Source organism: Neomonachus schauinslandi, chromosome 7, assembly GCF_002201575.2.
Source record: "Neomonachus schauinslandi chromosome 7, ASM220157v2, whole genome shotgun sequence".
NCBI classification, from domain to species: Eukaryota; Metazoa; Chordata; class Mammalia; order Carnivora; family Phocidae; genus Neomonachus; species Neomonachus schauinslandi.
Window position 1 is genome coordinate 3,951,881 of NC_058409.1, and position 14,067 is coordinate 3,965,947.

The window sequence follows — 14,067 nt, forward strand, 5'->3', positions numbered from 1 at the left end:
CTGGAAGCGATCCTTCCCTTACAACCCTCAGAAGGCACGAGTCCTACTGACAGCTTGACCTTGGACTTATCCTCTGGAACTGTGAGAAAAATAAATTGGTTTAAAAAAAAAGGCCAGGCTGGGAAAGGCAGTGTCACACCTGGACTGTACCTGCAGTGCATGTTCAGAACACAGCGGCTCGCGATGGCCCATCTGCCATCTGAGATCACTGGGGTCACTGCTCTGCCCTTCCATCCCAACTTCTGGCCTCCGCTCTGCCCAAGGGCCTTCAGGACACCCATTCCCCATCAAGTTTCCAGTGGGTCTTCTGCCCTCCTCTCTGCAGTGCCTTCTCCAACCCTTGGCTGACCCCCTCCTCACCTGGCTCGAAATGTAGGCGCACCTCTGGGGCTGAGGCTGACGGTGCTCAATCCAAAGCTTTCACTCTACACGTCCACGGCTCCTGAAGTTCTCATCCCTCCCCGACCTGATTCCACTAGATATTTCACAGGCTGTGGGTCCAAACACACTCAAATCCTTTGCACCCCACAACAGGTTAAGTTGTGATTTGAGTGTCACCTTTCATCTATATTAAATTTTAGATAGACAACAAAAAAAAACTTAGTATAAGTATGTCCCAACATTGCAGGAGGCAAAAATTCTACCTGAAGTTTAAGTCTCTTACAACCCTACTCTCGTCCCTCCCCTTCCTTCACGCCTAGGTCGACACACCCAGGATTGGCACCCCCATCTTTCCTAGACCACCAGTGGCTGACAATGTCCTCCCCACCCTGCAGACCCCTCCTTGCCTGGCAGGTGGGAGGAGGGGACATCTCCCCTGCCCTGACTCCCCCAGCAAAAGAGCCCGCCCCCACACACTCTGCCCTTCTCTTCCTCCCTCCCCTGACAGGCACAGCAAACATTACTGTTACATAAACTATTTTATTTAAATAAAATCAGGGGCATACCCTTCTCTCTCTCTCACACTCACACTCACACACGCACTCCCCCAGCACACGCACACACACAGGCCCACGTCCTCCCTCCCTTTCTTCCCTCCACCATGGCCACCTCAAACCCAGTGGTTCTCATAGTGACCACCTTAGCAGAGGGAGACACCCTCCACGTGGAAGCCCACTCCTCCCAGTTGACGGCAGCAGCACAGTGCCCTAGGCACAAGCTATCCTGCCCAGAGTCCAGCTCTCAGACCTCTCAGGGTGGGAAAGCAGGAAGGACCAGTTCTCCCAAGGCACCCAGATCTGGCGTGGCTTCCCCACCCTTCCCCCCATATAGCCCGGAGCACCACCAAACCCCCAGAGCTGCTCCCCATGGAGGGTGGGTCCCCTCACCCAGGGCAACCCCTCCCTGCATCAGAGAAGGCTCTGCAGCCAAACTTGAGCATTTCCCCCTAGGGATCCTGGAGTAGGTATCGTTTGGTTTGGGAAAGAGAGGGAGAGCAACTGAGCACCAAATTCCCTAACTCCACCCCGCAGGAGGGTGCTGAGATTCAGCTCAACATCCTCTACCCAGAAAAAGTAAACCCAACTCTGCAGCAGGAATGGCAAGGGCCTCAACCATCAGGACCTCATTACATGTCCAACTCCCAACATGGACCCTGTTAGAGACCCACGAGCACCTTAGCAATGTTAACGGCCCAGCCCGGCTGGGGGAAACACCATGCGCATGGGAGCCTATTTGGAATGCGTGGGGGGGGTCCTCTTTGTTGACAGTGCGGTTGCGTTTCACCTTCTCTGACACTGGTACCCTTCCAGTCCTGCTTTGCGGGACACAGCAAAGTGGCTTCGGTCATGAGGAGGGAGCACTGTAGGGATCGGTAGTGTTTTCCAGAGGCACACAGTACTACAGTGCATTTTACAGGTTCCAGGTGGGCAGGCTGGGACAGAGGCCTAGGGCACAGGGCTGCCAGAAGAGCTCTGTAGCATCCCTAGACCCCCTCGGGACATGGGGAGGTGGAAGGGACACCTATTTCCTCGAGCTAGGGGGCCAAGATGCCAGGACCCAGCATCTCTGACGGGCTTCCCTGTGCCTTCTAGACCAAGTTCCCTGAGGGGAAAGCCAGACAGATGGAAGGAAAGCAGAAAGGGGGCAGCAAACGGCATCAGACCATGAGGAGCTGGCAGGGAGAGGGCAAACGTGAGAGCCAGAGAGAAGCCTTCTGAAGGGGTAAGGCAAAGAGAGCTGCCACCTGCAAGGAGGGAACTGGGAGGGCAGGGACAGGGAGAAATCCACCAGAGACAAGGGCCAACCTGACCTCTCCAAGGGAAGCGAGGACCTGAGGAGAGGTAGCTTGGAGCCTGTCTGGCCCTACACGGGCCAGTGGTGCTGAAGAGAACGAGCCACCCTGAGCGTGGACTACAGGCTGATGCTTCGCTGGTGGCGGCCCCCCCGGCCCCCGCCCCGGGAGCCCAGCTCCTGGCCGTCCAGACTGGTGTGGTCTGAGAGGCCCCGCAGGTGCTCCACCGAGTCACACTTCTGCAGGTCCGAGGCCACCGTGCGCAGGCTCAGCAGGCTAAGTGTGTCTGTGTCCGGGGCAGGCCCAGGCCCCAGGCTACTACCCTCCTCCAGGCCCCCGCCTTCAGCCCCCTCAATGATCCCACTGTCCCCGTCCTCCCCACCATCAGGCCCAGCCTCTGCCCCCACGGGGGAGGAGCGCCGCTGGCCCGGGCCATGAGGGGGCTGGCCCCGGCGCCGGGCATGAATCTGCTCGCTGATCTGCTCCAGGTTGCGCAGGGCAACTGAATAGCGGGTCTTGGCCTGGGCCACCTGCTGCTCCAGCTCCGTCACCTTGGCCTTGTGCTCCTGCAGAGAGAGGAACAGAGTGAGGCGATCCAACGGGCAGCTCCATGGCTCCTGGAGCCGAGTCCCTTCGACCCCACCAGCACTCTGCACAGTGCCTCCTTTCGCAGACCAGCCAACCCAAACCCGCAGGGCTCCACCCCGCCCAGCTCAGCCCCCCCTTCACTCCTCCTCTTTGACTCCTCTTCCCCAGCCATCCTGCCCTGCTCCTCACCTAAGCCTGACCTCTAAGACCTTCCGCCCAGGTCTTCATTCCCACCCACTCCTCCTCTCCCCACTGTTCCCTTCCCCTGGCTGGCCAGTTCCTTGTTCCCATTCTCCCTGGTTTCCCGATTCCCACTTCTTCTCAGTTGCCTCCTTTCAACTCCATTCTCCGCCAGCACCTGTTCTCCAAGCCCAACTCCCACTCCTGTGGGTCATTCCAAGCACCTGTCCCACCACACTGGTCTGGCAGATGGCCCCGAGAGGCATCCCTTGAACCGCCCTCACTCTCCATCCCTGCCCCCCTCCTGCCTGGTTCACATACCGTCCCCCTCTCCCACTACTGCCCTACCTCCAGGATCTGGCTGAACTGGGCCTTGAGCTCAAAGTAGGGGCGGCTCTTTCCAATGGCCCGCCGGAGCGTCTTCTGCAGGGCTTGGACCCGAGCTTCAGCCTGCTGGCACAGCCGAGTCACCCGCTGATGCTCCCGCTCACCACGAAGCCGCTCCTCCTCCGCTTCGTTCACCTGGCCCAGACGGGGCAGAGGACACACATCACCGACTGAGGACCCGCGCTTCTGCCCCTCGAGACATGACCATCCTTCAGGAGCTGGCATTTGCTGCTAGAGACTAAATGTTTGTATCCCCCCAAAATTCCTATTTGAAATCCTAACCCCTAAGGTGATGGCATTGGATGTGGGCCCTCTGAGAGGTGATCAGGTTATGGGGGGCGGGGGAGCAGTCTCAATGGGATTAGCGCCCTCGTAAAAGGTCCTGCAGAGCTCCCACACACCCCCTTCTACCTCACGAGGACACGGTGAAAAGACCGCCAGCTGTCTAGGAAGCAGGAAGCAGGCCCTCGCCACCAGATACCAAACCGGCCTGCACCTGAGCTTGGACTTCCTAGCCTGCACAACTGTGAGAAATAAACTGCTGTTAAGCCACCCAGTCTACATTATTTTGTTGTAACGACCCCAATGGACTAACGTCTATACAAGGTGAAGGTGGCAGACTGCAGCTGATAGCAGGGTCCTCCCGCTCCCCACTCTCCTTTGAGTAGCTGAGAAATGATACACAAACTACACTTCACAAGATACACTAGCAAAGCCCGAACAGGGCAGAGAGCAAGGAAGAGGTTTCGCCTGAAACAGAATCGAAGCTGAGGAAAGGCTGGAGCGGAGAAGAGAGATGAGGCAGGAGGGTGATGGGATGAGAGGAGAGCGAAGGAAGCAGCCGAACCCAAGAAGGCCTGCTGGCACCGCCTGGCTCACCTTGCAGGTGGCGTGGTTGAGCATCTCTTGCCACGTGGGGTCCAGCCGGTTCTTGTCGGCCATGACTCCCTGCTCAGCCACAAACACCATCTCCCGGGCGGCGTTGTGCATGCTCACCGCCCGCTCGTACCGCAGTGCTGCCTTCTGGGTCTCCTGCTGGGCCTGGGAAGAGCGGGCCGTCAGGGCGGGTGGCCCCATGGACCCCTGCCCGCCCGGGGAGACCCATCTTAGGAGGACGAGGACAAGAGGAGGAGGAAGGCCCAGTGCAACATCAGCTTCACTGCCCAAACGGCACTGAGCATAAGTGCCAAAAAAATAACATTCTATAAAGAATATTTTGTAAGGATAGGACTTAAAAGAAATGGGGCGCCTGAGTGGCTCAGTCATTAAGCGTCTGCCTTCAGCTCAGGTCATGATCCTGGGGTCCTGGGATCGAGCCCCGCATCGGACTCCCTGCTCTGCGGGAAGCCTGCTTCTCCCTCTCCCACTCCCCTTGCTTGTGTTCCCTCTCTCGCTGTCTCTCTCTCTGTCAAATAAATAAATAAAATCTTTAAAAAAAAAAAGAAACAAACACTGGAAAACAATACATTAGAGGGTGAGTGTGTGAAATCAGCACTTACAAAGGTCACTGGCCTTTTTTACCCTAGGGAGAACAAAGAAAAATCCCCACCACTTTAGCTGCAAGGTGGTGAGCGACAGGGACCACATCTCACAGAAAGCACGTCCCTGATTTCATCAACTCCAGTCCAGCAGGTAAGCTGAAGGAAGACAAGTGCTCAGAGATACTCGTCACAGCCATGCTTACCTAACAAAACAATGGAAACCAACCCAAGTTTTCAGTTAGAGGGGACTGATTAAATGAATAATAATAATAATGTAAGGAAATATTAGGCAGGTCTTAAAAATGACAGCATGGATGTATATTCATTGACATGGAACCAAGTCATAATATAAATAAAATAAAGGAATAAAAATAACACATACCAGGTCATCTCATTTTGGCAAAATATATACCAAAAAAATTAAGGGGTTACCCGTGCTGTATTAACTATGTTTTTTATTTTCTATATTTTATGGTGCTTTGACATCTCGGGGGCCTTGAGGTCCTCCTAGGGTTAGCTAAGTCCTAAACACAGTAAACTCCTCTATGAGCACACTTCTCGAATGCACACCAACCAATCCGAATCCCACCACCCCCTTTATCTAACTCTCACACCCCATGCCAATGTTTCCCCTGCCCTATGTTACCCCTGGACCAGGTACCAAAACACAGAGACCACCGCTATGGCCCAGAGCCTGCATTTATTCAAGCTCTCTAATTCTGAATTTGCTCAATGTTGCCTACCCTGCCTTACCCATTCCTTCCCATTATAAGCACAATAAAGGCTCTGAGCCAAGCTCCCTCACGTGCCTTCTGACCCCTACGGGGTTTGGCATACCCTTTCTTCTTGGAAATGTTAAGTAATAAACTCTTCTTTCACGGCAGCTGTCTCTGTGTCTGCCACCTAACCATACTTGACGAAAACAAACCCTAGGTACAAAACACATGAAACACGCACATGGTAGGATTTGGGGTGATTTTGGTTTTCTTCTTGTTTTATAGCTACAGTTACATTACAGTCTCCCACTAATGAACCCACAGTATTTGTGTTTAAAAAAAAGAGAGGGGAGGAAAAGGGTAAAGGAATGAAGGGATGAGCAAAGAAAAGAGACATGAACCAAAGGGAAGAGACATAAAAGAAAAAGGAAATGAGAAAGTGTTCTGTCTTCCACTCCACACAGAGACAGAAGAGTCCAGGGCCAGGCTCTGCATGCGGCCATTCTGCAATGCGCGTCAGCTGGCCATACCTCCTTAGCAAGACGTCGAGCCTCATAGTAAGGCCGGGCCTTCTCGATGCAGCTCCCCAAGTGGGAACCCTGCGTGTTGAGCTTCCTTGCTGACTCCTGCAGGATCCTCCGATAGGTGGTCCTGGCCTCCTGGAAAAGGGACAGGGACATAGGGCAGAGGGAAGGCATATGGGTGGGTCCCAGCCCCTCTTGTTTTTCATACATGCCCCCTCCCCTGCCACCATATTGAACAGGGAGAGAAGGAGACACCTCCGAGACCAGCCCAAGGGTGTGAAGAAAAGGAGGAACACTCACATCCAGCTGCAGCTCCACCTGGTTGATCTCCTCGCTGGCCTGGTTCAGATGCTCTAGCTCTTCCTGCCAGAGATGGGCAAAAAATTACAGCAGTGGAAAGTAGCCTCATGTGAACCATGTGGAGTGGGAGTGCAATGCAGGGAGGGAAAGTCCGACGACTAGAGAAGGGAAGAGATGCAGGAGGCTCTGTGGGATGGCTCCTGCAATCCGCACAACTCCACCTCTGCAACAGGTCATTAAACCCCCACTGTAACAATGAGGAAATTGACATTCAGAAAATGGAAGACACATATACTGTCAGCAAAGTGGCAGCAAGCCTGCCCTCTCTTCATCAGACCGTGCCACCTTCTTCTTTGTACTCCAGCCAGGAGGAGTCTCCTCGGAGCTAACAGTCTCTGTTCCCGGCAGAGAACACTACTCACTCATCACACGTTTACTACATACTCATCACAGCTCAGCATCATGAGACCCCAGAATTTAGAACACAAAGAGGTGGCAGCTCACAGCCCTGTAAATAAGCAGCAGGCCCTCATCAGTGTAAGCAGCTGTAAGAGGCGGGCATGGTGTGGGCAGCAGGGTCACCTGCCTGGGCAGGACGCTCAGAGTACTTGCTCCTAGGCGGGGCGTTGATGGATACATAGAAAAGCACCAGGGATGGAGAGGGGCCAAGAATCAGAAGGAGAGCAGGTGCGCAGTTTGTCAGGTAAGAAGCCAGAAAGGCTGGGGCACAGAGAAAGGATACCGCAACTTTTCCCAATGGCAGGGGAAGCCTCCCAGAGCGTGGCACCACCAGGTCTGTGGTTTAGGAAGGCAGATCTGAGCAATATGAGGGAAGTTTACAAGGGCCAGGAGACAAAAGTGGAGGCTGCAGTATTCCAGGAGGGAGAGGACAGGGCAGATACCGGACAAATGCAGGACATAGACTCATGAGGGTCTGATAGACAATTAGGGTCAAGATTAGGGAAGACCACATGGCTCAAGAGGCTTCTGGGCCTGCTTCGGCAGTGGGCTGACAAGACCCCAGTCCTCACACAACAGATTCTGTGGCAGCGAGGGAGAACTTCAGGGAGAAGTCCTGAGTCCACCCTGCCAAGGACACTCCTGAGGAGGAGCAATGCCCGGTGAAATACCGGACACTCAGCTATGGAATTCTCCCCCAGGGGCCTTGCAACCCCTGGGCAGGGCAGTGGAACCCAGCCTCTGTCTGCTTGCTGCCCATGACCCAGACCTGACCTGCACCTGGCAGTGAGCGATGCTGTCCTCAGTGCTCCCACACACCTCATCTGGCCCTTCCAACAATCCAGGACATGACCCTCCTTTAGTCTTTTTATTTCTATGCCTTTCCTCAAGCCCCAAAAGGTTTGAGTCAGCAAATAAGAATCCAGGAAACCAAACTCTATGCCCAAATTACAGTGAAAGGAAGAAACATATAACAGAACCAGGAACAAGGATACGGAAGTATGCACACCTACAACAATGCAGACCCTGCCTCAAAGAAGGCCATAAATTTGGCTCTAAATTTTACAGAGCAGAACAGTCCAACAAAAATATGTGAGCCCCACATTGAATTTTTAGTTTTCTGGCAACCATTTAAAAAAATGCAAAAGCAAACAGGTTAAATTGTTAACAATACATTTCATTTAACCCAAATATCCAAAATATTATAATTTTAACATGTTAACAACATAAATTATAAAACATTTTTACATTCTTTTTAACATATGCCTTTGAAATCCTTGTGCATTTGACCCTTAGGGCACATCTCAACCTGACCAACGGCATGTGGCTCCCACACTGGACACTGGGGGTCTAGAAGTTGGTGCACATTAGTCACACAACCCAATGACCATAAGATCACAACAAAACGCTGTGGAACCATAAGCAGATGACATGGCTCAAAGGACCCCAGAAGAGGCCCAGGGGCAGAGCCAGCACCACCAGACACACAGAGCTCTAGGTTTCACAGAGCCTTCCTACCCAAGACATCACCTTCAGTTGATGGAATCTCCCCAAGTGCCCTCAAAAAAGGCAGTTCCTGTCAGGATGAGAGGTAACCTCTCCCACTGTAAGCCTAGTCTCCTCTGGCTTGATTAGGCCTGCAGCGGGTTTCAGACTATCTGGGAGAAGAGGTAACGGTGCTTTCAGCAGCTCCTGCAAGAATATTCTCTCTCAGCTCATTCAAATTCGCTAGGTAAGAAACAATGAAGCGGGGAATTAGGGGCAGAACTGAAACTGGATCTGGGACCTGATGAGGAATCTGGCTTTCCTGCTATTGTGACCACCATCCTAGGACTAAGGACATCCTTGGATGGATGTCTCGAGAAGACAGGAGTACAATCACCTAGAAAAACCACAGTCCTGGTAGGAAAAAGACATGCATGCCTCAGGAGGCAACAAACTGATTCTAGAGAAGGAGAGGAGGTCAGTAAAGGCCATCCTGCAACATTCCCATGGGCAAACCAAGGTCCAAGACTGGATCCCACTCAGTTCCACGGCCCAAAGTGCTCCCGGATCCTAACAAGGTCATCACAGCAATGAATGGCTCTACATAAATCATCCCCACTGGAAAAAGGATGTGAAGGGCTCCGGCTATCGGCAAAGGGCAGGAGCGGGCTCATCTTTCTGTAAGGGAACTTGCGCCCACACAGCACTTCCAGCAACTAAAATCTCTTGATGATGAGGTCCACCACCCAGTCGCAAAGCTCTTACTAACAGGACCAGGAGACTGGGGAACAGAACAGGCTAGAGGGCAGGGTGGACAACCAGGCTGGGGCAGACCCAGGGCAAGGCTGAGCGGGAAGCCAATGAGCACTCAGGGCTCTGTTTTGGGAAGTTGGCAACACATTCCATTTGGCCTGCTCCACCAGGGACTCCAGGCATTCGGCTGAAACAGAATTTGAACACGATGAAGTCTGAGTCAGCACGCATCATCCATCAGTGAGCCTGCAACCAGCAGGGAGGGTGACCTTCCTGGGGCACACCGGGCGCATTCCAAAGATGCCAGGCCACTGAGTCAAAGGCATGGATGCTCAGCCCACAGATGCTCCCGCCCACCTTGTGCAGGCCATTAAAAGACACAAGCCCGTGGTGATGCAGGGCCAGGGTGATCCATGGCCCAAGGACTGAGAAATAAGGGAACTATGACTGTCCTGTGAGAGATAACCTGATACTTTGGATGAGGATGAAGAGATTGCCAAGTCACTCTGAAGAGTCTACGGCGGAGGTAAGTGACTATATCCACTCACCTGAGGATGAATGCGCCCATCACAAGAGGAACTGAGAAAGTCACAGGGGAAGAGACGCAGACCCATCCTAGCACCACCCTCCTTCATTTTTTCCCTCCACTGGGACCCTCTCGGAAAGCTGAGGACCAGCCTGAAGGCCTCAGAGAACTATGCTGAGGTCAAGGCTTGGAGACTAAGCCAGTGGCCTTCCCTGGGGGGATAGCACACTCCAGGGAGGCCCAGAGCTATCTGGGAAGCCAGCCTCCAGCTGGCTTCCCTCCAACTTCCAGAGGCATCCCACCAGACAACAGGGACACGGACTGCCTGCCGAGAAACCCTATTTCCCACATGAGTAAGAGCCTTGCCTTAAGAGCAACCATTTCTGGGAGTTTCAGAAAATACGTGAATGGAGTCCCTAGCCTTTGGGGTATCCCTGGCTCAGTAGAGACATGTCAGCTCCATGTTGGATCCACTTCGCACCCCACCAAGACCAGAATTCACATGTCTTGGTATGGCTCAGGAATGGGTGTTTTTAAAACCTGCTGGTGGATGACAGATCTGTTGGTGGAGACCCACAAAATACACTGAGAATCCACTTAAAGCACTGAAACACAGTTACCAGAATAACATGGCCTTGTGCACTGTCAACACCAGGAGGGAGCTCAGATGACACATGCCCCAACCTCTTCCGAACGCAGAAGGGTTGAATGCTACCAGCTTTCTCTGTGAGAGGTGCCCCTCACACCGGGCTACCTCTCCCACATGGCAAGAAGATGCAAAGGCCCTGCTAAGGACAGGGCACTGGCCCAGCCAGGAGGATGCCGTCAAAAGGTGGAGGCCTCTACAACAAGACCGTCCCTCCCTATATAACACATACCATTCCACCGTGTGCCTCCCAGTCTAGCAAGAGACTATGGTCTGCCTGTCCCTCTCACTCCAGTAACACTGCAAGGTCCCTGGATCCGAGGCAAATTTTATGCCTGCTTGGTACTCTCCGACCCCCACAGAGCTCATCCTATAGAACTCTGATGATGGAAATGTTCTACTTCTGCAACACCAACAGCAGCTGAGAACTGCATTTTTATTTTTTATTTAATTTTAATTGATTTTACTTAAATAGCCACATGCGGCTAACAGCTACTCTATTGAACAGCACAACATAAGAGTGATTCTTCACACTGCGGCCTTTGCCTGTGTGGGCACACTGGAAAAACACACAGGAGCAGGAGAGACTGAGCGAAGAATCCACCCACAGTAGATTTTCCCCTGGAGCAGAGCAAGGAACGTTGGAAGGAGATGTATGAAGTGCATCACACAGCCCTCCTCCCTGCAGAACACATAGGGGTCTCTTTCCCAAAGTACTACCTACAAACTTTCACCAAGAGATAAGCAGAAGAGTTGCGACAGAAAAGAATCAGGACTATGTCAGAGCAGAGCGACGAGTTGTGCAAATCAGCTGGACCAATCCCTCACTGTACAGATGAAGGTGAGGCTCAGAGATTACATAACTTGCATGAAAATCACAAATCATGAGGCTGGAGGTTGCTTCAGTCTCAGCCAACGTGGGTTTCACTACAACTTACTTCCTCGGCAGACGACAAATCTGTAGAATTAGCAGGAGAAACTGAGCTGTTTTCAATGCAACACCCATGAGACGTGGCAGAAATAAATTATTGACCCACGCCAGTAAACAAATGGCTCACCACAGCTCCAACGAAAGCATGGACACAGTTTCCCTGCCCCAATGTCCATGGAATCCCCACCAAGAGGGCAGAAGGATACTAGGATCAGATCTGATTTCTTCTTGACTCACAGAAACAATCTAATAAAGGTCTGTTGGCAGAGGAGCCCAGGAATGCAAGCCCTGAGATGCTCTTGCTCACCTACAGGGGTGTGAGTCACCTACACATCAAAATCTTAGAGATGCTGCCAGACCTTACAGCAGACTCAGCCCCCAACACACAAGAACTTCCTGCCCTCACCTGCCCAAGTAGTTTCCCTGCTCATTGCCCGGAAACACTACAATCCCACCTTGGCCGACCATGCATCTCATCCGCAATGGTGTCTGTCCTCTTCACCCAGTGCCCTCAGGTCTCCTTCAAAGATCTGCCCATCCTAACAACTACTAGCCTGTAAATACTCCAAGGTAATAAACCAGCTTTTCCGTTCATTGGATACAACCAGCATCCTCAGAACTGGGAATCTGTATTACTAAGGACTGACCATGGTGGATACAACTCCCGAAACACATCGGATTTCCTTGTAGGCCTCCATCTGTTGAGCCATTATAAGACAGGAAACATGTCACCCTTTACAGATGTGAACATCCCCAGGAGGCACTGATGGGGGGGGCGGGGAGGATTTGAAACTGCCTCCCAATCTCAAAATCACCCCTCTCACATCGCATCCCTGAGCCAACAGCCCCTTTACTTACTCGGAAAGGAGTACAACAGTTGTACTCCCCACTGAACTAAATGAGGCCCCGCATCTGATGCCAATTTGTTGCTTCACTGTCAGCTCAGCCTTCAGGAGCCCAGCCCAGGCACCCAGGCGGCCCTTCTCTGCTCTGGCGTCACACGCAGCTCTCTTAGCACTTGTCCCACCATACTGCCGCGATTTGCTGACAAGGTGCTTTCCTTTCCTGCCCCAGTCTCTTCATTTATCTGCGGCTCTTCAGGAAAACTGGAATCTGGGCTCCGGGGCTCTCCCTCCCCCTCAGTCTTCTCACCTGTATTCGAGGATCCAGTTCTTCCTCTTCTCTCGGAGACAGTTTGGCCTCACTGCTGTTGCTCCCGCCTCCTCCCGGCTCCTCTGCGACTGGACTCCGAGGGACTTCATCCTCCACCACCTCAGAGCGCAGCTCCCCCTGCGGGGTCTCCCGCCCCCCCGGAACCGGCCTGAATTCAGCCATGCTAACGGGGAGAGGGCACAGCCCTATGCACAAGAGAGGACTGACATGCTGGGACCAGGGCCCCAGCTTGGGGCTTCCCGGGCTCTGGGAGCAGGAAGAAGGGTTTCTCTTCTCGGCGGGTGGAAAAGGGGACAGAGGAATAACCTCACACTGGATTAGAGGCCAAGATTCAAGTCGTCGGCGGGGTTCCTGGAGCTACAGCCTCGTCTGTGGAGAAGTCCTTCCCTGCCCGTCACGGGGAGTCCACCAGGGGCGACCCGGAGCAACCGCTCCGAGGCGGGGGGCAAAGGGGGCTGGGATCCCGGGCCGAGGCCTGCGAGGAGTAGCACCATTCGGGAGGGCGGAGGCAGGCGCCTCCAGGCTGTGGTGGCAGCTGGAGAGGAAGGCTGGGCCCGAACCGAGGCTGCGGGGCGACAGTCTCCGGGGAGCTGCACGGGCAACAAAGGCCAAGTACACGGGCAGCATCAGAACATACCTGGGCCACCAGACGCTTCCAAACCCTCGGCCTTCCAGACTCGCACATTCTGAGCAGACCCACCGCAACTACTTTCCCCAGCCCTCAAGGACTGGAGGTCCTACACCTCCCGCGTCCCAGCCCCTCCCCGACCAGCGCTTCCAGACTTGCCTCCGCGCTCCGACCCTCCGTCCACCCTCCCCTTCCTTCCGCGCGCCCCCACTCCACCCCACCCCCGACCCCAGCTCTGCAATTCACCTAGTAGCCCCCAGCCCCGCCCCACCTCTCTCCAAACCTGCGGACAGTCTGAGCCTCCCTTCTCCAACCCCACGCTCTCCCTCAATCCCCAAGACCCTGCCCCCAGTCCTCCTACACAGCCGGGCGCAAAGCCTCCAGCCCCCCGCGGCGCAGAACCTTACCTCAGTTTACCTTCCCGTACACTGAGCTCCTCCACCGCAAACAATCTTCCCCCTCCCTCCCAGCAACAAGCCCGTCCAACCAAATGCGACTCTGCCGAGAGGAAGCGGAAATACATCATCCGCTAACACCGCCCCCCTGCCCTTTCGCCCCTCCCCACAGGCTCTCTGGTCCGCGGGGCCACGTCTGGGTTCCCGACTACCTCGTCCCCGCCCGGCCTTTGATTTCCGTACAAAATGGTGTCCTACGGCGCTCATGGTCGTCGCCGTACATTGCCTCCAGCCCATCTTCCACCCCAGCAGAATGAAATTGAAACATGAGCGTGTTATGCTGAGAAACACTGGATAGGTGATGGAAGTCGAGATTCCCTGGCGGATAGGGAAGTGGTAGAAATAAAACGAAGATTGGACAATCGCTTCGGAGAGAGCGCTGACATCTTGCTTTACGCGCTGCGCGCAGGCTTCCGGAAAGCCACTTCCGGCCGCGCCCGGGAGGTCAGAAGCGGCGCCGGAAGTGAACCTGTTGGCTTCCGATGCGGGGGCGGTGCGGCGGTTCGAGTCTTGAGACAAGCCTGCTCCGCGGTTAGGACGTGAGGTCGTCTTCCAGCAGTGACTGCTCACTCCGGGAAGTCAGCGATGCCCGTAGTGACGGT

General features: G+C 54.0%; 1 protein-coding gene across 2 annotated transcripts; it reads right to left on the reverse strand.

The window, feature by feature from the left end:
- Positions 1 to 912: 912 nt before the first annotated feature.
- On the reverse strand, positions 913 to 13,491 carry SH3BP5L (SH3 binding domain protein 5 like). Of its 2 annotated transcripts, XM_021690908.2 has the most exons (8): positions 13,418 to 13,491; positions 12,362 to 12,972; positions 6,410 to 6,472; positions 6,116 to 6,244; positions 4,268 to 4,429; positions 3,350 to 3,523; positions 2,592 to 2,799; positions 913 to 2,326 (listed from the first exon to the last, which is right to left on the reverse strand). In XM_021690908.2, the coding sequence occupies exons 2-8, from the start codon at positions 12,542 to 12,544 to the stop codon at positions 1,887 to 1,889; spliced, it is 1,359 nt and encodes a 452-aa protein (XP_021546583.1). In that variant the 5' UTR covers positions 12,545 to 12,972; positions 13,418 to 13,491; the 3' UTR covers positions 913 to 1,886. The 2 variants fall into 2 exon arrangements, with proteins under 2 accessions (XP_021546583.1, XP_021546584.1); XM_021690909.2 differs by having other exon boundaries at positions 913 to 2,799.
- Positions 13,492 to 14,067: the final 576 nt, after the last annotated feature.

Bases quoted from the DNA above. Each gene is read 5' to 3' on its own strand.
- SH3BP5L (XM_021690908.2), bottom strand. From the start codon at position 12,544: ATGGCTGAATTCAGGCCGGTTCCGGGGGGGCGGGAGACCCCGCAGGGG. The intron at 6,245-6,409 runs GTGAGTGTTCCT...TCCCTTTTCCAG, and splicing joins AGGTGGAGCTGCAGCTGGAT to GAGGCCAGGACCACCTATCG. The intron at 2,800-3,349 runs GTAGGGCAGTAG...CTCTCTCTGCAG, and splicing joins AGTTCAGCCAGATCCTGGAG to GAGCACAAGGCCAAGGTGAC.